The sequence below is a fragment of the Cynoglossus semilaevis genome, chromosome 1 (genome assembly GCF_000523025.1).
Source record: "Cynoglossus semilaevis isolate Cse_v1.0 chromosome 1, Cse_v1.0, whole genome shotgun sequence".
NCBI classification, from domain to species: domain Eukaryota; kingdom Metazoa; phylum Chordata; class Actinopteri; order Pleuronectiformes; family Cynoglossidae; genus Cynoglossus; species Cynoglossus semilaevis.
This window is the reverse complement of record NC_024307.1, coordinates 21,691,271-21,714,066: the sequence shown is the minus strand read 5'-3', so window position 1 is coordinate 21,714,066 and position 22,796 is coordinate 21,691,271. Positions and strand designations below refer to the sequence as shown.

At 44.8% G+C, this 22,796-nt stretch overlaps 2 protein-coding genes across 2 annotated transcripts; both read left to right on the top strand.

Annotated features, from left to right (window-relative positions):
• Nucleotides 1–2,637: 2,637 nt before the first annotated feature.
• Nucleotides 2,638–15,530, top strand: c1h4orf54 (chromosome 1 C4orf54 homolog). The gene is made up of 2 exons (XM_025062343.1): nt 2,638–7,424; nt 15,119–15,530. Exon 1 carries the CDS (start codon nt 2,878–2,880, stop codon nt 7,378–7,380), a length of 4,503 nt encoding a protein of 1,500 aa, XP_024918111.1. The 5' UTR covers nt 2,638–2,877; the 3' UTR covers nt 7,381–7,424; nt 15,119–15,530.
• On the top strand, nt 11,569–14,223 carry LOC103385387 (nuclear factor 7, ovary-like). The gene has a single exon (XM_008319258.2). It carries the CDS (start codon nt 12,770–12,772, stop codon nt 14,165–14,167), a length of 1,398 nt encoding a protein of 465 aa, XP_008317480.1. The 5' UTR covers nt 11,569–12,769; the 3' UTR covers nt 14,168–14,223.
• Nucleotides 15,531–22,796: the final 7,266 nt, after the last annotated feature.

The following is a 22,796-nucleotide window of genomic DNA, read 5'->3' as shown; positions in this document are numbered from 1 at the left end:
TTTGTGTGTCTGTTCACGGTCAGCCATGTTTTATTTTTAGTATTTATGTTCGACTAGTCTCTCCAATATATTCAAGTCTGATTAGACTTCACTGGATCTTTTTCTTTGCGACTGTGTTGCACGGAAAGGACAGGAAATCATCATAGAGCAATGTCATGTCGGCTTAAGGACACTCATTCATCTGAAAGTTATTTACGCCCCTCGGGGAATTCAACCTGACACTGTTACAAGGCGACACCTGTCAGCCCTGTAATTCAAACTGAGCATCATAACGTTATATGTTTTGGGAGTGTCTGGGCTTCAGCGCCGTCTGGGAGTGGTGGAGCTGAGGAACACTGATGGTGTCTCTATATGTTCATGTTGAGGCATGCATGTTGTCATATACTATATACTGTTTACATGAACAGTTTCTATCTGTCTGTCTGTCTGTCTGTCTATCCATCCATCCATCCATCCATCCATCATCCGTCCGTCTGTCCATCCATCCAACATCCATCCATACATCCATCCATCCATCCATCTATCTATCTATCCATCCATCCATCCATCCATCTATCTATCTATCTATCTATCCATCCATCCATCCATCCATCATCCGTCCGTCCGTCCATCCATCCATCATCCATCCTTCTATTCATCCATCCATTCATCCATCCATCCATCTATCCATCCATCGATCTATAATCATAATAATAATAATAATAATAATAATAATAATAATAATAATAATAATAATAATAATAATAATAATAATAATAATAATACAGTATTAGTATTATTTTACTGCTAATAATATCATTAGTGGATGTAGTCTAGTTAAGTAAATATATTATTGCATATATCTAAATATAATAATATTATGATGATGATGATGTTGATTATTATTAATATTATTATTATTATTGCCTGTTGCTGTAAGGTCACAGTGATTAATAAAAAGTTAAATACAGGCATTTTCCAACTCATTTAGTTGCGTGCTGCTTTTTCTTTCCTTTCTTACACCCTGACATCATTCTGTTATGCAGGAAAATTAGATTTGATCCATTTAGTAAAATGCTCTCCCAGAACAGCGGAGTAAACACTGTCATCTGCCGGACCTTCAAGGAGAAATCTGACCGACTAAATCCTAATTGACTATTTGTACTCTGGACCCTCAGACACCTGTCAAAGACCCCCCAGTGGCTCCCCTGGCCTCAGACTGGCCCTCACACTGACAGGGACTAACCCGCTAAAAGCTTAAAAAGTAGTACGTGCCCTACGCACCGGGCCAGAGTTGTCTCTGGGTTGTTGTCACTCTGGTGTTTATCTGCCACACTGTCTCCATGTGAGGTGTTACAGATACCATGGACACACACAGAGACACACACTCCGGTCTCTGTGCTCGTCTTATTTTGATGCCGTGTCTGCATCGGAGCTGCCAAGGCGTATGTATTTTTAAGAGGAGCAAGTGAGCTGTATGTCTGAAACAGAGACGTCATCTGTTTCTCTGAGAAATAACCAAACTGTCACTGATCTGCTCCCACTCTACCGAACGTCCATTCCATAGATTTGCTCTGAGTCTAAAACCGGCCATGACAACAACCCCTGGGAAACGGAGGGCTAAATCAAATGTAAAGATTCGTCGGTTTTAATGGTAACATTCTGAAAACTGTCTATTCTGCTGCTGTCTTTCCCTTTGTCCTACTGCAGCGTTTTTCAACCTTGGGGTCACGAGGCAACGTGGGGTCACTCGGAATTCAAATGGGATTGCCTGAAATGTCTTCACATGATCTTAACCCTTTCATGCATGACGGTCACTACAGTGGACGCCTGAGAATCCACTGTAGAGGCTTATATCCAACACTGCCATCAAAACCTATTCTTATCATAAAAAATGACATTTTAATAGCTGTCCACTGTAGTGACCGTCATGCATGAAAGGGTTAAAATAACCATATACTTTCACTTTCATGTATATCAAATCAAGTTTGTTTTTTTTGTTTGTTTTTTTTAAAAAAGCATATAAAAGTATCTGAGTTGGCGCATCCTGATTGGCTGCTCCAATCAAAAAATGTCTCTGGGGTCACCAAAAAATTTGGGATGTCAAAATGGGGTCACAAGCCAAAAAAGGTTAGGGACCACTGTTAAGCACCATTATGGTTGGGGTTAATAGTGGTTAATGTTCTGCCTTAGGAACAGATGACAAGCTTCTTTCCGCCATGTTATATTTGTGTAGCTGCATCAATGTCTTTACAGATGTGAAGCGCTACTCCAAGACCTTTTTAATGAAATTCTATTTTTTTTAACCAACATTAGTCCTCTGGTAATTTTAAACAACGAAATGTCGCCTCATTTAAAGAAGCATGAATGCTGTCATTTGTGCTTTATACCACTAGGGACAGAGGTAAGGCAAGAAATGAAATGAAGAGAGTAAATAGTGAGTGGATTCTCTCTGAATGTATAAAAATAAAATACTTTTTTTTTCATTGTTACAAAAATAAAATACTTTTTTTTTCATTGTGTCCCACTATGGGCCGCTAGCGAATTATCTGTGGACCAGTACCGGACTGCGGACCAGGGGTTGGGGCATCTATTAACGCCATCTATTGGTCCCCAACCCCTATCTTGCGAACCACGTGTCCCAAACGTGTCGTCAGTAATGTAACTGCACCGTTTTAGACACTCAGCATCAGGCTTCAAGTGGCGCTGAGCTGGAATGTCTGGATCGTGTCATCAGAGAGACTGCGGACACTGAGCTGTGCGCCAGTGCCATCCCTGCCCTGGGGGACAGAGGGACCCGGGTGAGGTGAGGTAGAGGAGGGGTGGCGGGCTCCTCCATCTCTACCGCTTCCTTGTCGTCTGACTACGAGTATATACTTTGAAGCGGCTTCTCCAGTCATGGACGACGGGCCGAGCTGTGTGGAGATACCGGCGTTGGCTCTCCAACGCCTCAAGGACCTGATTATAAAGCCGTCACGGGGCAAGGATTTCAAAGAGAAACGGGACGAAAGTAAATACGTGGATTGGGAGACACTCGACGCTAAAAGAGCTGCGGGGAAAGGAGGTCGATTTGGGGCGACGCTTGGCCAGAGCGGTGCCGGAGCGCCGTGCGTAACGGCACAAACCCGGGACTTGGCGATTAAAAGTGAGACTGAAACTAAGGCGAGGAAGGATCCTGTGGGTGAGAAAAGCTCCGGTGCCGTAGAGGTGGGTCCCACTGATTTCTCAGCAGTTCCTCCTTCTATTATCTCCCAGTTGGAGGGCTGTTGTTTCAAAGCCACCAACAAACGCGACATCGCCTTTACGCGACCAGAGAAGAAGAAGAAAACACAACCTGGAGAAGAATCAAACAGCGGTGGTCATTATCTGAGCTGGAGAGGTGAGTCTGATGACTACGAGGAGCAGGAGGAAGAGGAGCAGGAAGAGGAGGAGGAGGAGGAAGGGGTCCGTTTGGTGCATTCAAGTGATGGCAGCGCGCCGTGCGCGACGGAAGACGAGTCCCATTACATTACGACGCACGAGATCCTGCTAAGCGAGCTGTCGGACCAAGAGGGCGACTATGAGGCCGGGGCCGACTCCTCCTCCTCCACCGGCTGGGACTTGGAGGATGACAATCGGGTGTACACCTTCGTGGATTACGCGCCGTCGGACGATGACCATGGGATATTGGAGTGGCGCGGGGGGGATGCCGTGCGGCGCGAGGGCGCAGCAGCGGTCAGCACTCTGCTGGAAAGTGATCTGCGCGATGTGGCCAAAACGAACAGCTCAGATGGGAGCGTGTCACAGGCTCAGCAGCAGCAACAGCAGCAGGAGCAGCCGGAGCAGCAGCAGCAGAGCAATGGTGGGGGACAGATCCACCTGTCAATCACGGCCACTTCTCGCGCTATAAATGACACGGGCAGCATCCAAGAGCAGGGAAATATTCTGTATCATGCCACACGCTCCGCAGACACAAGTGGAGTTGATGGGAAGGCAGGGACGCAGGGTGACGGGGCGCATTGTTTGGTCGCCGCACCCGGACGCCTTCACTTTGGGGGCAAACTGAGAGGCAAGGAGGTCACCGGCTACTCCAGTTGCGCGTCCAGCGAGCTGGACGACGCAGACAAGGAGGTGCGCAGTCTGACAGCCAAAGCCTTCAAGAGTCTGGCCTATCCTTACTTGGATGCCATCAGCTTCAGCACCTCCAGCGAGTCCTCTCAGTCAGAGCGCGGCATCAACAGGTGGTCCACGTTATTCGACCTGAAATATGGCAACGTGAACGTGGCGCAGGGACTGGACCAAAGCGTGATTCCACGCCAGGATGTCATAAAGGCATCCGACATCCCCGGCGGAAACGTATTCACCCTGAGCGGGGACCCTCGCGGCGCGTCATCGTCGAAGAAAATAGAGCTGATGGGCAAATTCAGCCAGAGCCACAGTGGCGTGATTACACTGACGGAGACTCTGAATTTTAGGTGCAATGTCCAATCAGGAATGTCTGGCGGGGAAAGACGCACGAACTTCGCGCAAATCGCTGCGGGATCACGTTCCGCAGATGAAGTTACCAACAGTTTGTCAAGCGCGCAGAGACGAGCGGCCAGCAAGCCGCCCTCTGCAGCCATGGAGGACGCACACAAAAAGGCGATCTTTGCCTCCAGTCTCATCCAAAATGTCATTTCGAAAAAGATGCAGTTTGAGAAGGAGCGCAAGATGGAGAGGGGGGAGATCCGCGAGCCGCCCCCTCCGTGCTTTACGCACCAGGAGAGCGACGGCTGCAGGGGGAGTAAGGGCGGCTGCAGCAGCGGCAGCAGCAGCAGCGCGGAGCTGCACAGGCAGAGCTCCAGGTTTTCAGAGAGCAGCTCTGACTACGCCATAATGTGTGTGGATGAACTGGGGGACATTGTGGACAGCGCCCCCTGTGCCCCGGGGGGGCGCGAGCCTGCGGCCGCTCGCGCACCAGACACTAATTTGGAGCCGCCGGCGAACGAGGCAGGAATTGATGCTAAAAAAGGCGCATTGGAAGCGTCCAAAAGCACGCTGCTCCGCAGCCAGAATAGCGCCTTCAGATGCTGGAGGGAAGACGAGCTAGAGTTTCAGAAGGATCGTAAAAGCGATAAAACCCAGCAGGACAAGACGCCGTCGGCTGGTGACACAGCGGCACAGGGGGATCGTGAGTGCGCGGCGGACAGCGGCAAAGCCACGAAAATGTCGCATTTGTTTGTGCCAAGTATCCAACTGCAGCACAGTGACGGAGAAGAGGAACAGCTGCAGGACAGAGATTCGTCGGCATGCGGCGACGAAGGAGACCTCAAAGTGCGTCCCGTCAACGCTCTGTACGTCGCGGACTCGAGGTGCGTCGCGACGTCCAAATCTCCGGAGATTAAAATCAATTTGAGGTGCGTCAGAGACAAAAAGGCCGAGCCGTTTGGCGTCTCCAAGCTGCGCGCTCCAAATATAGGCTGCAACGTCGACTGCAAAAGCCAGGCGCTGGCCGCAGCTCTGAAGGGCGAGTCCTCTGACAAAGTGCCGCAGTTTATGGTCAGGGACATCAGGGATAACAAAGGCAAACTGCAGACGCCGATTCACCAAGTGAGAGACGTGCGTAAACTGGTCAAAAGCTCCTATCACTTCGTTTCTCTGGATAACAACGACGTGAAACCGAGCTGCGAGGGTCACGCTGAGCAGAAGAAGCAAATGTCGACGCGAAATCCCAATTCTGTTTCGCCCATAGTGATTAAATGCCAGTCTGTAAACACTAACAGCAATGCAAAGCAATGTGGCAATTTCGATTCACCCAAAAGCGAAACGCTGGAAGTGGACAGGTTGTCGCCAGAGGGAGCCAAAAACGTCTCGCTGGAATGGACAGCAGGGAGAGCAACGGTAAATAATAGCACGGATATCAGCGTGGGATCGAAAATCGAGAGTAGGCTAGTTTCAAATAATGCTGCAGACAAGAAGAGTGAACCCAGTCTGGTGAACCAAGTGGCCTTGGAGAAAATCCAGGCGGCTGTGAAGACGATGGAGCAGCTGTATGTGTTTGAGAAAAATGAATGGAAACGAAAGAACGAGCCCCAGCTGCTGACAGACAGCCACGTTCTGTCACTCTTAGCCAATGAGGTGAACATGGCACCTGACGACGACGACAGAGCCAGAGTGTTCCACAACACGGACAAGGCCTTCAGACAACGCTCCTATTCTGACAAGATGCCACCGGCAGCGTCGGCAGCACCGGGGACATCGCCACCTAGTGGTGAGAACCTGCTCAGGAGGGAGGACGTTCTCAGGGACTTTCAGACATCCGGTGGTTGCGATGACCGACTCTTTACTAAGATGCAAACGTCCGGCTGCAAAAATGTCTTCAGCCTGAGCTCCAGCCTTAAGACGTCAGCCACAGCCACCAAGGTGACGCAGCCCAGCGCCGTCACCCACACTCCTCTCAGCACCAAAACGTTTCTTCCGAAATCACCCAAATTGCCCATGTCGTTGAAAATCAGCCACCCAAGGGTGATCCGGAACGATGGCGCGGATCTCAAGGAGGCGGATAGATCTTTCCAGGACAATGAGAACTATCTGACAATTCCAGTCAAGTCCCACACAAGCAGTGGCAAACATCCTCCGTCTGCCGACAAGTCCTCCGTGTTTACGTCCTCCACGCAGTCGCGACCAACTACTCCACCAGGACGGGCGCTGTCCAACGCCAAGGCTCAGGAAGACAACATCCAGGGGCCCAAACGCTGTAGCATCGTGATGGAAACCCAGCCCAGCCCCCCAGAGATCCCTCCCGCTACCATCTACCACTCCGTGCCATTGGGCATGACGGCCAATCAGCCACAGGTGTACTGCTTCTCCCCAGCGATCACACCTGCACCCACCATCGACCCATTTCAGGTCACGCAGAGAAGAATGCTCCTGGATCCCACCACGGGAAACTACTACCTGGTGGACACTCCGGTACAGCCGGCCACCAAGCGTCTCTTCGATCCGGAGACGGGACAATACGTGGACGTGCCCATGCCCCAGCCTCCCATGACCCCTATGCCCATGTCAATCTCACCTTTGGCTCTCGGTTCTGGAGCGTATGGACAAACCTACATGATTTACCCGGGCTTCATGCCCACAACCCCGTTGATACCCGCCCGGACACTGGTGCAGCCGCAGGTGGCGATGCAGTCGGAGGTGGAGAGTGAGCACAAGGCGTCGTCACGGCAGAGCGAGGGCGCGTACATGGAGAGTCCCTTTTACATGTCCACCGGAAGGTCTCATCAGGAGGCCTCCGCCGCTCAACAACAGGCCGCCCCGGGCAGGCAGCTGCAGGGATTCAAGCAGCCAGTCATCAGCATCACGTCCCAGCAGGGGCCGAGGATCATCGCTCCACCTTCCTTTGATGGAACCACCATGAGCTTTGTGGTGGAGCACAGATGAACAGCAGCCGTTCGAGTGAGTCCTTCCCTGTCTCTGCACACGAGGTAAGACTTCACAGACGTACAGGAGCTCACAGCTAGCGACTTGTCAGCTCGTAGCTACAAACATCTGACAATGTTGCTGCAACAAAAACAGCCTGTTAGTCTTCTCAAATAGTGGGGCAGGCGGCGTGGTGAGGGGCTTCCAGTGGAATATGGCACGGCGCGGTGACGGGCTTCCAGTGGAATATGGCACGCTGGACATAAGTGTACCACTGCTGTAATGCTTGCATGATAACAAGCCTCCAGTCACTAGGTGGCAGCAACTCATACAGTGGTTTGTACAGATAAAAATATACATGTTATCAGGTTCTGTTCTGGGGGCATGACAGAAAATAGTCGAGAACCACTGCTCTAAAGCGAGTTATCACCAAAAAAAAAAACAGCAAGGGCTAGATTACATTAGTATGAGATAAAAATAACAACAAGGGCTAGATTACATTAGTATGAGATTCAGTTTTAGGGTAGATGTGAGTGGTCCAAGGGCCAAATGCGGCCCACAGGCCAGGAGTTTGAGCCCCCCTGGTGTACAGAATGAATTACTACCTAAACATTATGAACAATAAAAGAAATAAATCTCTTTTCAAACGCATCACTCTCCACGTCAACAGAACAGAAATACTTCTCACGTACACATGTCCGAGGGACCATTCACACCGGCTTATGTGTCTGCATTGGTCTGTTGCCCATACATGTGGAACTGATCCTGCATTCATTGCACATTTCAGTGACCCCTACTCGCAGCATATAGTACAAATACTTAGTCACGCATTCTTGGAGCGGACATTTACTCTTACCGTGCCGATGCCATGCTTACTGAGCCTTCTGCTGTGGATTCATTTATTTATTTTTTTGGCATATTAATGAATCAACAAGAGCTAATTTCACCTGCTACCATGTGGGGTTTACAGTGATGAACTAATAATAATAATAATAATAATAATAATAATAACAATAATAATAATAATAATAAGTGGTTCCCAAAGTAGGGGGCAGACATTGCAGGGTGTTAGAAGGTCAGATAGATTTTAATTTTTAATGCTTTTTTTGGACAGTGGAAAAACTGATTTTTAATTTTATTTACTTTCTGTGCTGGAAATATCCATTTTAGGAGTTAAATAAATAAATAAATGTTATTTAAAATGCATCTTGGTATGACAAGTAAAACACAAGCAATTCAGATTCTTTTTTTTTTTTCTTTTTTTTTCTGGTCCAAGGTTTTATCCAGATTGATGAACAAATGAACTATTATCACTGTCAACATTCAGTGTTGTATTTTGTCCATTGTTTTTTTTTTATACAGGTTTTTTTTTTAACTAAACAATATTTAAAAGCAACAAATTTGACCTATACCTATTAGAAACCTATAGAAATTAGACACTGATTTTTGATGTAACATTACTCTCTAGAGGTGTGTTAAAGCAATTAGTCACTTGTATGGTACACTTATGGATGGGTCTCCTTCTACATCAGCCATGGGCAAACTAAGACCCGGGGGCTGGACGTGGCCCGTTCAGGTTTTTCATCTGGCCCGCCAAATTTTTCCAAATTATATATATATTTTTTATATTATCATTATACTTCTGCCTTTTACCTGCAATACGGACATTTCCCCAATAGATGGCGTAGAAAATGACCCTGACCCGGCCCCCCTGTTCAATTTTAAGGACAATTGTGGCCCACTTCTACATCTTCTATCTTCTTCTACTACTTGTTTTACTTCTTCTACTAGTATATTTTTTACTCTTTCTACTTCTACGTTTTCTTTTACTAGTTCCTTGACCCCTTCTACTGTACTTCTTTTTACTGCTATATTTTTTACTACTTGTACTTCCGATCATGGATTACTTCTCAGTTGTCTACCTTGTTGTAATGTCTGTTTTTGTTGTTCTGTTTCATCGTCTTTGTCTTCTCCATCTCGTTTTTCTTCTTTTTGGTCGTTGTTGTCTCTGTCTACTTTTCGTCTTCCTCTTAGTTGTCATCTCCTTCTTCCTCTCTGTTGTCATGGTTTTTGTTTTCTACTTTGTATTTTCTTGATTTTCATCTTCATCTTCAAAGAGGGAAAGGCCTCTACAGTGCGCCTGTAATGTCATGTGACTTTTGGTGTGAAATTCGGTGAGACAATAAAGGAGGCTTATATCTGAAAAGGCAACTTATTTATAGCAGTGGTCAAAGGTCACTGGTGTGTCCTGTTATCTGGTTCCCGATTAAGAGGATTACATTGGTATAAACTTTTTTTTTTATGGATGAGATGTTGTGACCGTGTGTGCGTGCGTGTGTAAATCGGTGGACACGGTGAAAAGTTAAGCAGCAGCAGAAAACGCGTGTGTGACACGGTGAAAAGTTAAGCAGCAGCAGGTGTGGGTCATGCGCGTGTGTGTAGCTTCAGCTGCTTCTGGACATCGACGGGCTGCCTGGCAGGTCAGAGTCCCAGCGGGGTCAAGCCGACCTTTTTTTAGACGGAGTGAAGAGGCCAGGTTCATGTAGCCTCTGATCAGCATTTACATAAACACAGCACGGCAACAGGCGGCCTCAGTTGAACGTTTCGGAGTTCCCCTTCTCACTGCAGTGCTCGGTTGTGTTTATAAAGTAAATGGGCGGCAGAGCTGACAGCTGGGTGACACTGTAGGTGACACTGGGAAATTTCAATTGATGGATGTTCATTTTAATCCACGTGTCAACTGGTGTGAGGTGCTTAACCATGTTCTTTTAATAGAACCAACCTGACCGTGTTCATCAGGGCTGTAGGGGGCAGCGCGGTGGCACAGAATCGTTCGGTTCAGGATGTTTGGTACAAATACACAGGTGTACCAAGTGTACCGAATGGCATACCTGTGTTACCATGTGTTTTCAAGCGTGTCAAAGGGAGCGCGGCCCGATCGCCAACTGTCGTAAGATAGCACTTTACAACGTACAATCTTCATATTTTAGATAGATAGAGAAACACATCCTAGCGGCAGACACGTGGGGACATCGATGTGCTTTTGTTTTTACTCACCGATCCAAAACAAACTGTGACTGAGTTACCTGCCGTGGATGGTAACTTTTTTAAGCCGTATGTTTATGTTGAATACAAATACACATATATACAGAAATATATAAACGATCTGTTAGTCGCATCAGCGACTAGCAGACGTTGACTTTCATTACCTGAGATTGGACTTCAAGTTTAGCAATTCGTAACATAAATATATTTCTATAAATATATATGTTTATACATATATTTATAAATATATGTATAAACATATATATTTATAGAAATATATTTATGTTACGAATTGCTAAACTTGAAGTCCAATCTCAGGTAATGAAAGTCAACGTCTGCTAGTCGCTGATGCGACTAACAGATCGTTTATATATTTCTGGTCGAGTTTTCTTCACGTCGAACAAAGAATATACTCGCAGAGAAGCTACATACAGACTTACTGGTGTCACCTGGTGTCCTGGGTACATATACAGTACCTCTCTCCCTCACTGTGTCTTGCTGGCATCATTGTGTGTTCCGTGTTCATGCTTCCTAATCTATGGTCATGCCCGTTTCTTGACGACGCTGGCTAGGCCCTAGCTATGGCTACATACAATGTGGAGCAAACCTGCTCCGTAGCAGGTTTAAGGTCCTTAAGTCTGAAGTTGTGGACATCGCAGCTCAGTTGCTTAGAAGAAATTGATGCCAGGAAAGAATCCTGGCGAGACCACGACTAGATATTTTAGCACTCCCCAAAAGTTTTTTGTTATAGTGTTTCTTCACAATCTATTATATAAATGAATTAGATTATCAGCCCACACTTTTGATCAGTGATCAGTGTGATCACTTTTTGATCACACTGATCTATTATCTCCAATAGGGTGCAGAATTTCATTCTTCTTCTTCCCTGTTTGTGCTATATTTTGTATTATATTTTGTATTTGGTCTTAATTTGCTGCCAAGTCCTTTTTATCCCTGTTGGGTTAAATCTAGATTAAAATTGAAAACGGGCAGGTGTGTGTGCACAGCGAGAGAAAATTATTACAATTTCAGAGATATTTGTATATATCGCTATGAATATTACATATTCAGAGATATATGGGTTACAATATATCTCTGAACAGTTCTCCAGTTCTCCAATTAACGAGAATGAATAACGTTCTATCTGTAGAGTAATTTGTTGCCACCCCTTTCCCTGTCTTCTGCGGCTGTGACGCAATTTATTTTTTCATTTTACAGCGTGTCGTAATCGTTATAGGCAGGCAACGGTATTTCTCGCTCCACCGGAGTGAAGCAAAAGGTGCGGGACAAGACATGGTTCGTGTTATCTGCGCTCAATTGAGGGAGACTTCATATGTAGTCGGGCACGAGTGCCACTCCATCTTAACTCAACTCGGACCTCCGGGAGCTAACTGTAATCCGTTTTTGTGAAACAGGAAAGTCAGGGTTGGACCTCTGTGATTTTAACTCGGAGTTTCGTGAGCCTGCTTCTAGAAATGGACCCCTGACCGCTGCGAGTCAGTGTTTGACCCCACTCAGGTCAGGTGGGGAAAGGGAATGTGGGGCTAAAAGAGACAAAAGTTGGCAGACGTAAGCAACATTTAGCCCACCTTTGTATCGGAAAGGTTTGACTCTTTAACAGAAGGGGGCAGTACCGGCAGACCAGCTAAGACAGGATACAATGGACAATCCAGAAAGTGGGGTAAGGCTCAATACACATGGGTTACAAAAATGAACATAACATGCCAAGAGATCGTGGAGGGTAACAAACGCAAGGGCTTATCAGAATGATCGAAGGCAAGGGGCTAGGAGGTGATCTCAAGAGGTAGATAAATGTAAGGGGTGAGTCCTGATAAGACGCAGGAACACGTAATCACAGAGGCAGAACAAAACTATGGAAAGCTGTTTCGAGGGTCACCAAGTTCTGTCAACAGAGTAGACCGTAGAACAGACTGAGTTGTACCACTTCCACTCGTTGTCGAAGACATCACCCTCCATGTTGGTGGCAGGAAGGAGTCTTACTTGTCTTTGTCAAGTTGTCAAGTTAGCACAAATATTTAAAAATATGAAGTACTTTTGGTTTCAGTTTACTGTAAAACTACTGCGCTGCAAGTTCTGGGAAATCAGACCTCTAGACGTTTGACTGGTTTGTTAGTGACACCACACATATGGAATGGCATTTGCATGTCATGCCTAGTCACTGTTGACAAACCAGTTCTCTTTGTTTAAAATCCGATTTTTCCTCCCGTGTGCCTAGAACAGACTGTTCTTCACTGAAGAGATGAGCATAGAGCGATTTGAGTGAACAACTTTTACTAGACTGGTTTAGTATCTCGTGCTACAGCTGTGCTGATTGTTCTCTCTTCTGTTGTACATTTGGCAGAGAATGGCTCATCGATTCACCAACGATCTCTCTTGTCCGGTGTGTTTTGAGATTTTCAAAGATCCTGTGTTGCTGTCGTGCAGCCACAGTTTCTGTAAAAAATGTCTGGACAGTTGGTGGGCGGACAAAGTGGTTTGCACTTGTCCAGTGTGTAATCAAAATCCGAGTGGTGTTCCGGCAAGTAACTTGGTTTTGAAAAACCTCTGTGAAGCCTTGTCAGGAGAACTTTCTGTGAGTGAGGACACCTCTGCGGGATCGGAGGCTCTCTGCAACCTGCACTCGGAGAAACTGAGGCTCTACTGTTTGGACCATCAGCAACCGGTGTGTGTCGTCTGTCGTGAGTCCAAAGCACACTTCAACCACAGCTTCAAACCCATCGATGAATGTGCGGAGGATTACAGGGACAGTCTCAGGAAGTCCTTGAAGTCTTTGCAACAAAATCTCGATCTTCTGAGTGAGGCTGAAGTTAAATGGAATCTCACAGCCGAACACATTAAAATGCAGGGACAAAATACAGAGGAGTCGATTAAGGAAGAGTTTCAAAAGCTCCGGTGTTTTCTACAACGAGAAGAAGAATCGAGAATCGCCGCCGTGAGAGCTGAGGCGGAACAAAAGAGCAGCGCGATGAAGAGGACTGTTGAGACTCTGAGCAGGGAGATAAAACGTCTAAAAGACATAGTCGAAGCCACAGAAGAGGAACTGAGAGCCACAGATGTGGAATTCCTCAACAAATACCGGGCTGCATCAGAAAGACTTAACAAACAACCTTTGCTGAAATGTCCAATGCTGACACCTGGTACGTTGATCAATATGACAGAACACGTGGGCAACCTCACCGACAAGGTATGGCAAAAGATGAAGGACATGGTCACTTATAGTCCTGTGATTCTAGACCCAAACACAACGGTACAAGTTGTTAGCAAGGATCTGACAAGTTTAACATACACTAATAACATTAGTCATCTTCCAGAAAACCCAGAAAGGTTTAAAAATTACATCCTATGTCTTGGATCTGAAAGCTTTAACTCTGGGATTCACTATTGGGACGTTGAGGTTGGAAATGATAGAGGATGGTCAGTTGGGTTGATAAAAGATTCTGTCGATAGGAAGGCAGAGCGGCTAACTGGTTACTGGGAATTATGGTTGAAGGACGGTCTGTATAGAGCAAGTTGTCCACCACATATAGAGGAACTTCTGACATTGACGAGACCAATTAGGAAGGTGAGAGTTCACCTGGACTGGGAGGGAGGAAAGCTGAAATTCATCAACCTGGACACAAACACAACCATTTATACCTTCGTACAAACGTTCACAGAGAAGCTGTATCCTTTCTTTGACAACAGCTGTCAGACACCACTGAGGATATTACCGGCAAAAGTCAACATGAAATTGACTATATAGTCATCTGACGGTTCTGACATTTTATGTCGTAGAGTTTTGAAACTGTTTCAAACAAAATAAAATCTTTAGTATTACTAAATTGCATATTTCTGAGTAGATATTATATTGTTATGTATTTTATCCACATAATTCCATATGATTTCTTATATATTTTATATTACATTTACAATTAAACTGTATCTGCATAATGCCACGTTATTTTACATTAGAATATATGTATATATGTGTAAAAACATATATACATATGTGTATGTATTTATATATGAGAGTGAATTGCATATATATGTATGTATCTATATATATGTATATGTATATATATATATAGTGAGTGCATTTAAATCATCAGTATAACTGATTGTCAACAAGTTAACAAGTACAACATTGACGTCTACAATGTGTGATACTGTATATCTGTAATAAGAAATATTGATTTTTTTTTCTTCTCATTTTTAATCCTTTGCAGAAACTGATCAATCTTCAAACTGAAATCAATACAGTGTATGGTGTTTTAAAATGAAAATATCTGTGTAAATGTCAAATCCATTTTTCCCTGACTTTGCTGACTGTAAAAAATATATATTCACGAGATAAATAATGTTTTTGTATTTGAATATATGTTGTCAATTTCTGAGTGGTGAAAAAGTTGTTTGTATATGGTATTAAATGGAAATAAAGCTTCATTGAATATTAACCAAAATCAACTGTTGACTAACGTTATTTGCACACACTGTGTCAGATCATGTCATTTTTTTCCCCCAAAAGACCCAGAATCAAATTACCCATGACTTACTACTGGTCCTTGCCCCAGAGGTTGGGAACCTTTACATTAGAGACATAAGTGTTACTTTATTATCTGTCCCTTATTATGTTTAAATGACTAGTATGTGTTAAGTAATGTTGAAGTGAAATAACTAAAAATGATTTTCTTTCTGTTTTCTTTCTTTCCTTCAGTGATGAACTCTTGGTTGAAGAAGCTCCACTCTGGTCTCTTCTATCCAGAGAAAACCTTCCACCCTGTTTCACTTCTTCCTATATAATGTGTTCAAGTTCAGTGGTTGTCTAGTGGTTGTCTCTTATTCCAGAGATTTGGAATAAAACTACAGGTGCACTGGTACTGAGAACCAGCTTCGATGAAAACGTAACTGCAACAAGATAACACCAGAATCCATCCAAAACCATTCTGTGTAAATCAAAAAAAGATAAACAGGTCCTTCTTTGTCCACTTAGCTAAATTTGGATTTTTTTTTTTTTTTGCACGGGTGAGCAATATTTCCAGATTAAGAAACGGTACCATAAAAGCTTTTGAATGCTTGTTTTCTAGACAAAACTCAAACTCATTTTTTGTTTATTTTGCTGTGGCACACAGCTACAACTTTTGAATGCTTGATTATTTTCTAGACAAAACTCAAAATAATTTTTAGAGTTTATTTTGCTGTGGCACACAGCTACAATTTCAATTTTTTAATCTTTTATAATGTAAAATCTCCGTACTATTGCTCAGAAAAGGTTTGGACTATGAAGATTGATAGTGTCAAAAACGTAATCCATGCACTAGAGCAGGGGTCACCAACATAGGGGCCGGGGGCTCCATGTAGCCCTCGTGGACTATCAAAGGTGCCCGTGGAGTATGTTCTAAAAATAAAACTAGTCAACAAGAGGGTGTAAAAAATTTAATGAATTAATTGCTTTTTTACACTTGCGATAGATGCAATTACGATGGTAGGAACCCACTTGTATCAAAAGTGTTTTAAGAAAATACAGCCATCACGCAGTGTTTCTCAACCCTGGGATAAAAACCTTAATTACTGATAAAAACGATTTTTTATCCAATTATTATTCTTTTTAAAATTATAATCAGAAACACACCACACAATCTTAAAACAACTGTATTTTTGCACTTCCATGAAATAAAATAATAATAATAAAATAATAATGAAAATGAATAGCCTATAATTTGAAAGTAATGGCTCTAGGGTCTCCGGAAAATAGAGTCAAAATGGGGTCAATTGTAGAAATGTCTGATATTAACTTTTTTTTGTCAATATCCGATATGTAAATATAGTCCAAACACTCAATTTCTGATTCCGAGATCAGCCAATACCGATCTATGCAGCTGTATACCCCTCAAAACTATTTGTAGGTCACATCACATATCTCCTGACGTGGAATTAACACATTACCTACTCTTATTGTGATGCCCCATTAAAGGCATTCCACAAGTTAACATTGTCTGTACAAAATACATTTTTAAAGTGATTCCAGCATATATGGCGAAACCTGAATATTGAATTATTTGGTTTTTATTATCCGGGGAAAAGCCGATAAAGATTCTTACCGTTATTACATAATTGTGATAATATCGGGCCAATAATATTGGTCGTCCTATATTACCTGAGATCCCTAGACACAAGTTTTTCTTCAATTCCTGCGAGTATATCAGGGTTCTGTTCAACTAAAAAGGCACACGTTTCACATTGAGTAAATTCATTTCATATCATTTTTGTGACATTTGTCTTTTGGTGCCTGTGCCAAGAGATCTTTTATAATGTAAAATCGCCGTACTATTGCTCAGAAAAGGTTTGGAAACAAAGATAAAAAAGAAAAACCTTGATTTAAGTGTTATCACATGTTACAGTTATCGTATTTTGTACATTATTGTTCACTCGCTGTGGACCTGCTGGACAGTCCAACTTTTTTGTGTCATGAATATGATAATTAACTGTTGTTCTCTTTTGTTTTGTTATGTGTTTTTTTTTTCATGTGCAATTTTCAATAGATGCTGCACTGCAATCTAAACAAATGGGTTTAGTAGTAATGTTTAGTAGCAATATGCAATCTATCCAAACAATATGTATATACCAGTGTGAATGAAATAATGTGTGATTCTGCAGAACTTTTGGACACACAGTAGCATATTTAACAGGTTGATGTTTTAATGTGCAGTAATCACGTAGGTGAGTTTTTGTCACGTCAGCAATAGTGCAAAGACTCTTCCCTGAATGGTTGGCGTTGCAGAGCCTGGTGTGGAATGATGTTACTGGACAACTCTGTTGCTTTGAGAGTACTGGATAGAACTTGTTGACAGATCATGTGACTGAGGAGGAAAGGAAGTAGGAAAGTGCTGCGGATGTTTGAAGTCGTGCAATAATGAGGGTTAGGACACTGAGAGAAAGAGGAAATGAGGCAGGTTTCATTTTGTGTTAATATGGAAACGATTTTTGGTTTATTTGATCTAATGTGGAAAAAAAAGCTCTTTTTCATTTTGATGTGTTTTGATGTCTTTGTGAGGTACAGTGTTGAGAATGGTTATAGAAATGTTCATGAACATTAAAATCTTTTTGCAAAAAAAAATGTGTTAGCATTCATTATTAGTTATGGGAAACTATTCTTATTTCTAATTTTACAAAATTTAGTGCATAGTAGTAAACAGTTACTAGTGCGTAATCTTTTGTCCTTTATCAACCTAACCTGCTGAATGTTGTTTGCAGCTCTACTGCCTTGTCCTTGTCCTCGTTCTTTGGCCTGATTCCCCCTGGACCTGTTGTCAGACTAATGCCTTGACTTTTCACATTCCTTTTATCTACGTCTGTCCACAAGGTGGGAAAGTTTTTATTTGGATTTGATTGGCCATTTTCTTTCAGAGGCAGGTGGTCTCTTCCAAGTAAGCCATGTTGGATCGTAATGTTTTTCATCATTTATTTTTTTCTAATGTAACCTGTAGAATACAAGATGATTTTTTGGTGTTTACCAGATTGCTATCTAAAACACAATAGATAGGGTCAGGGGGTATTAGTCTACAACATGTAACTTCATCGTTACTAGCGGAAATTTCTACACATTCGTTCCCTTTTGAGCAATAAAAAGTATCACAATTATGAGCACAGAAAGTCACTAGCTATGTGTTATTTAAATGATAATAGACAATATACGTGATTGAAATTAATTCCATCCATCCATCCATCCATCCATTTTCATCCACTTATCCGTTACCGGGTCATGGGGGCAGCAGTCTCCATGACCGCCACCCAAATCACACTGCACCGTACCAACCCCCCCTGAACCTTCCTGCAGGTGGTGAGTCCACTGGAAGGTACCAACCACCCTAACTGGGATTCGAACTTGCCCAGGAGGTGAATCCTGAGGTTCTACACCAAAGACAGAGACATTGGTCTCTGGGCCAAAGCGCCACGATTGAAATTAATTTTTAGTTAAAATTGTGTTTAATTATGTTTTTGTTCTGTTTTGTCTTCGCCCCGTGAGTGTCTAAGGCTGGGTGTACGTTGACGACTCCATTGGCAATGAATCAGCACTGATTGCAAGTGATGTATGCTAACGTGACTGATCTCGCCCTTTCCATTTCCAAACTCAGCAGACAGTTTAAACAGGCGCATGCAATAGCGCTCCCTGCCCAGCCTTATTGTCATGTCTGTCTGTTTCCTTTTCCTGTTGTCTGCTTTGTGGGGTAATCTGTGGGATCACACTCACCTGTCTGTAATTAGCTTCACTTGTGTCACCTGGTGCTCCCTGTGTATATATACCCCTCTCCCTCACTCTGGCCTGGTTGGATCATTGTATCTGTTCCTGTGCTCAGCTTAGTGTGTCCTTCGAGTTCTTAGTTTGTACTTGGTAGTTCATTCCTTGACTGGTTTATGCCTTGTTCCTGGTCTTGTGAAGAAGTGAGTTATTTTGTTGTTTTGGCCTTGCACTTGTAAATAAACTACCTGCACCAGAAAGAGTCTCTCCAGTACTGCATTTGGGTCCTGCCTGCTCCCTGCGATGCCCGCACGTGACAGAATGATCCAACCAAGACTGGACCCAGCGTACTGGGAGGCTCTCCTGGCGGATTTTGGTGCCATGCAGCTAGAATAGGAGAGGGTGAAGGCACAGTTGAGCGCTCTGCAACCTGACCACGGCTTAGCGTTCCCTGCAGCAGCCTCTCCATCTGTGGGACCTGTTTTTCCCACCCTCCCAGCCCCTATGTTGGAACGTCAGGAGCTGTCCCTTAAAGGGGGGGTAGGGTCAGTGGGCCCGTAGCAGACCCCCTTCTGTTGGTTCCCGGGGTTGCTGCGGACACTCGTCTGATGGCTCCTGCTCAGTCTGTGCCTCTGGTGGGCCGAGTGCCAGTGGCACCCAGTCAACTGGTGGTTTCGGGGTCTCCGATGGTTCCGGAGGTGGCGGTGCTTGGTAGTTCATTCCTTGTCTGGTTTATGCCTTCTTCCTGGTCTTGTGAAGAAGTGAGTTCTTTTGTTGTTTTGGCCTTGCACTTGTAAATAAACTACTTGCACCAGAAAGTCTCTCCAGTACTGCATTTGGGTCCTGCCTGCTTCCTGCGATGCCCCCACGTGCCACTTATTCTCATTTCTCTGTCCCAGTGAGTGGCGCCTCACTCTCCCCCAGGGAGCCCCATATTCCAACACTGGAGAGGTACTCTGGAGATCTGGGTTCATGTGGGAAGCCGCCCCGCTCTCTTCGCCTCTCAGAGTAGAGTTTTTCTTTATGTCAAAGAAGGATCAGTCTCTTCGCTCCTGTATTGATTACCGGGAATTGAATGAGATTACTATCAAAAACAAGTATCCTCTACCTTAAATCAACTCTTGAACCCTTACATCAGGCTGGCATATTCACTAAGCTTGATCCTCACAACGCTTATCATCTGGTGAGGATTCGAGAGGGTGATGAATGGAAAACAGCTTTCAATACCCCCCTGGGTCAATTGTAAAATTTGGTCGTGCCGTTTAGGCTAACTTATGCTCCTGCTACCTTTCAGGCCTGGTGAATGATGTGTTAAGGGACATGATTGGAAGATTTGTCTTTGTTTACTTGGATGACATTCTCATATTTTCCAGAGACCCGATCGAAACACACACAGCATGTCAGACAAGTCTTGCAGCAACTCCTGGAGAACAAGTTGTATGTAAAAGCAGAGAAATGCAGCTTTCACCTCGACTCCGTCTCATTTGTGGGTCTGATTATTGAGAAGGGGCAGGTAAAGGCTGATCCTGCCAGAGTCGAGGCAGTGGCTAACTAGCCGTCACCCACAACATGGACTACTACAGCAACTACCACGGTCTTTAGGATTTGCCAACATCTACAGAAGATTAAGATTTCATATGTTTGGTCTCCTCAAGTGGAGAGAGCTTTTACCTTGTTAAAAAATATGTTTACTAAAGCCTCTGTTCTTGCTCATCCAGACCCGTCTCGTCAGTTTATGGTGGACGCATCTAATTCTGAAGTTGGAGCTGGTTTGTCTCAGCGCTCAGCAATGGATCAGAGGTTACACCCCTGCGCCTCTTCTCTCGTCAGCTCACACCTGTTCAACGGAATTATAATGTTGGAAACTGGGAGCTGTTGGCCGTGGTGCTGGCATTGGAAGAGTGGAGGCACTGGTTAGAAGGGGCGGAGCATCGCTTTTTGATATGGACTGATCATAAAAAACTGTCCTATCTCAGGGCAGCAAAGAGACTCAACTCCCGCCAAGCTCGATGGGCCCTGTTTCTTGGCAGATTCAACTTTACCCTAACCTACAGACCCAGGTCCCGCAACATCAAGCCAGACGCCCTGTCCAATCTCAGGAGGATCAGGTAAAGGAGTCTCCTGTTAACATTCTCCCTTCCAGTTGCATCTATATATCCCTAAAAATGTCTGTTCCAGAATTCTCCAGTTGGGATCATTCCTTGAACCCAGCCTGTCACCCTGGGTTCCACCGTCCTGTGGACTTCAGTATGCGTCACTTCTGGTGGTCATCCATGGCCCAAGATACCCAAGACTTGGCTTCTTGCACAGTGTGTGCTCGGAGCAAATCATCGCATCAACCCTCGTATGGTTTACTCCAAACCCTGGAGATGCCGACGTGCCCCTGGTCCCATATTGCACTAGATTTAGTTACAGGCCTGCCCCCATCCTCAGGTCACACTTGCATTTTGACCATTATAGATTGTTTTTCAAAGGCTGTGCACTTTGTCCCTAAGCTCCCGACGGTCACCGAGACTGCGGACCTTCTGATCCTCCACATTGTCCACCTGCACGGCATTCCCCAAGATGTCATGACCGTCAGGGGTCCGCAGTTCTCCTCCCAGGTTTGGAAAGTATTCTGCCTAGCCCTGGGAGCTTCAGCCTTCCTATCCTCAGGGTATCACCCTCAAACTAATGGACAAACTGAGAGGGACAATCAGGATCTGGGCGCAGCGCTCCGTTGTGTTGCCAGCCGCCATCCCTCCGCCTGGTCCCCGCTCCACGTTGTCCTTAGCTAACAACCCCGTCTATTCCCTGAACAGGAGATGAAGGTGGCAGTTCCTTACGTTCAAGTGAACATGCGCCGCCTTAGAAGAGTCTGGAGACTAGCCCAGGCAGCGCTCCTCAGGACCAGCACCAGGACAAAGAGAATGCCGGACAAACATTTCCGGCCCTGTCCTAACATCCGGAGTAACAGTTCTGGCTCTAAGGACATCCCTCTCCGGTTTCAGACTCGTAAGTTAGCACCCAGATTCATTGGCCCTTACGCGATAGAGAGGGTTGTCAGTCCCTCTGCTGTCCGCCTTAAATTACCTAAGTCATTGAATATCCACCCAACGTTTTATGTTTCCCCACTATAACCTGTGGCATCTAGTCCGTTGTACCCTCCAGTCAGGCCACCCCAGCCCCCCAGCTGGTGAACGACAATCCTGCGTACAAGGTCCTTGATATACACCGCTGCCCGGGGATGGCAGTACCTGGACTGGGAGGGGTACCCAGAGGCCCAGAGGTCTCCCATTCTTAGATCTTGAACCCGTCCACACGGCTGTGGAGCATTGGAATCATCAGCAGCGACACCATAAGAGCCCTGATCACCGATGATTCGCTGCCAGATCATTTTCACATACGAGTGGTAACTTGTTTACCTAATCAGTCTCCATGCTCTTGTCCTTCTTGTCTAGTAACTCTGTTCTTGTCTCTCTGTTGGTTTCTCCTTTCTCCAGTCCTCCGCCATTGCCCTTGCCTAGACGCTGTACCTGCTCCATGTGGACCCTCGCCCTCGCCGACTCCGCTGTTTCATCAGCTCCACGGCTCCTGTCTCCACTGCGCAGTGATTGTGGACATTTAAGTTGTTAATAAACTTCTACTTTGGATTGAGTATCTCTCATCCTGCATATCCCTTGTTCTGTCTGATACCAAAATGTGACAAGTTATGCTTATATTTTTCTTTTTTTTTCCCCCTCCACCCACGAGGTTACTTTTGCTTTAACTGCACAAGGTTTAAAAAAAACCACGTTCTAATTGAATCGTGTAAACACCTTTGTAGGAAGGGCTGATGTTTCAACTTTATGAAGATTAACATGCAATAAAGCTGGTCTGTTATGTAAGACTCCTGATCAAAGTCCTCCCTGTTTATAATTTGGATCACACACTTTTGGAAGCGGCAGGTACGTAGAGGACTGACAGGACGACACTGGGAATTTTTGTCCTTTTATCTGTCTTACCCACTGGTTTCTGGTTTGTGATTGACAATGGCTCATCGCTTCGCCAACGATCTCATTTGTCCGGTGTGTTTTGAGATTTTCAAAGATCCTGTGTTGCTGTCGTGCAGCCACAGTTTCTGTAAAAAATGTCTGGACAGTTGGTGGGCGGACAAAGTGGTTTGCACTTGTCCAGT

Coding starts and splice junctions, on each gene's coding strand:
- c1h4orf54 (XM_025062343.1), top strand. CDS start 2,878: ATGGACGACGGGCCGAGCTGTGTGGAGATACCGGCGTTGGCTCTCCAA.
- LOC103385387 (XM_008319258.2), top strand. CDS start 12,770: ATGGCTCATCGATTCACCAACGATCTCTCTTGTCCGGTGTGTTTTGAG.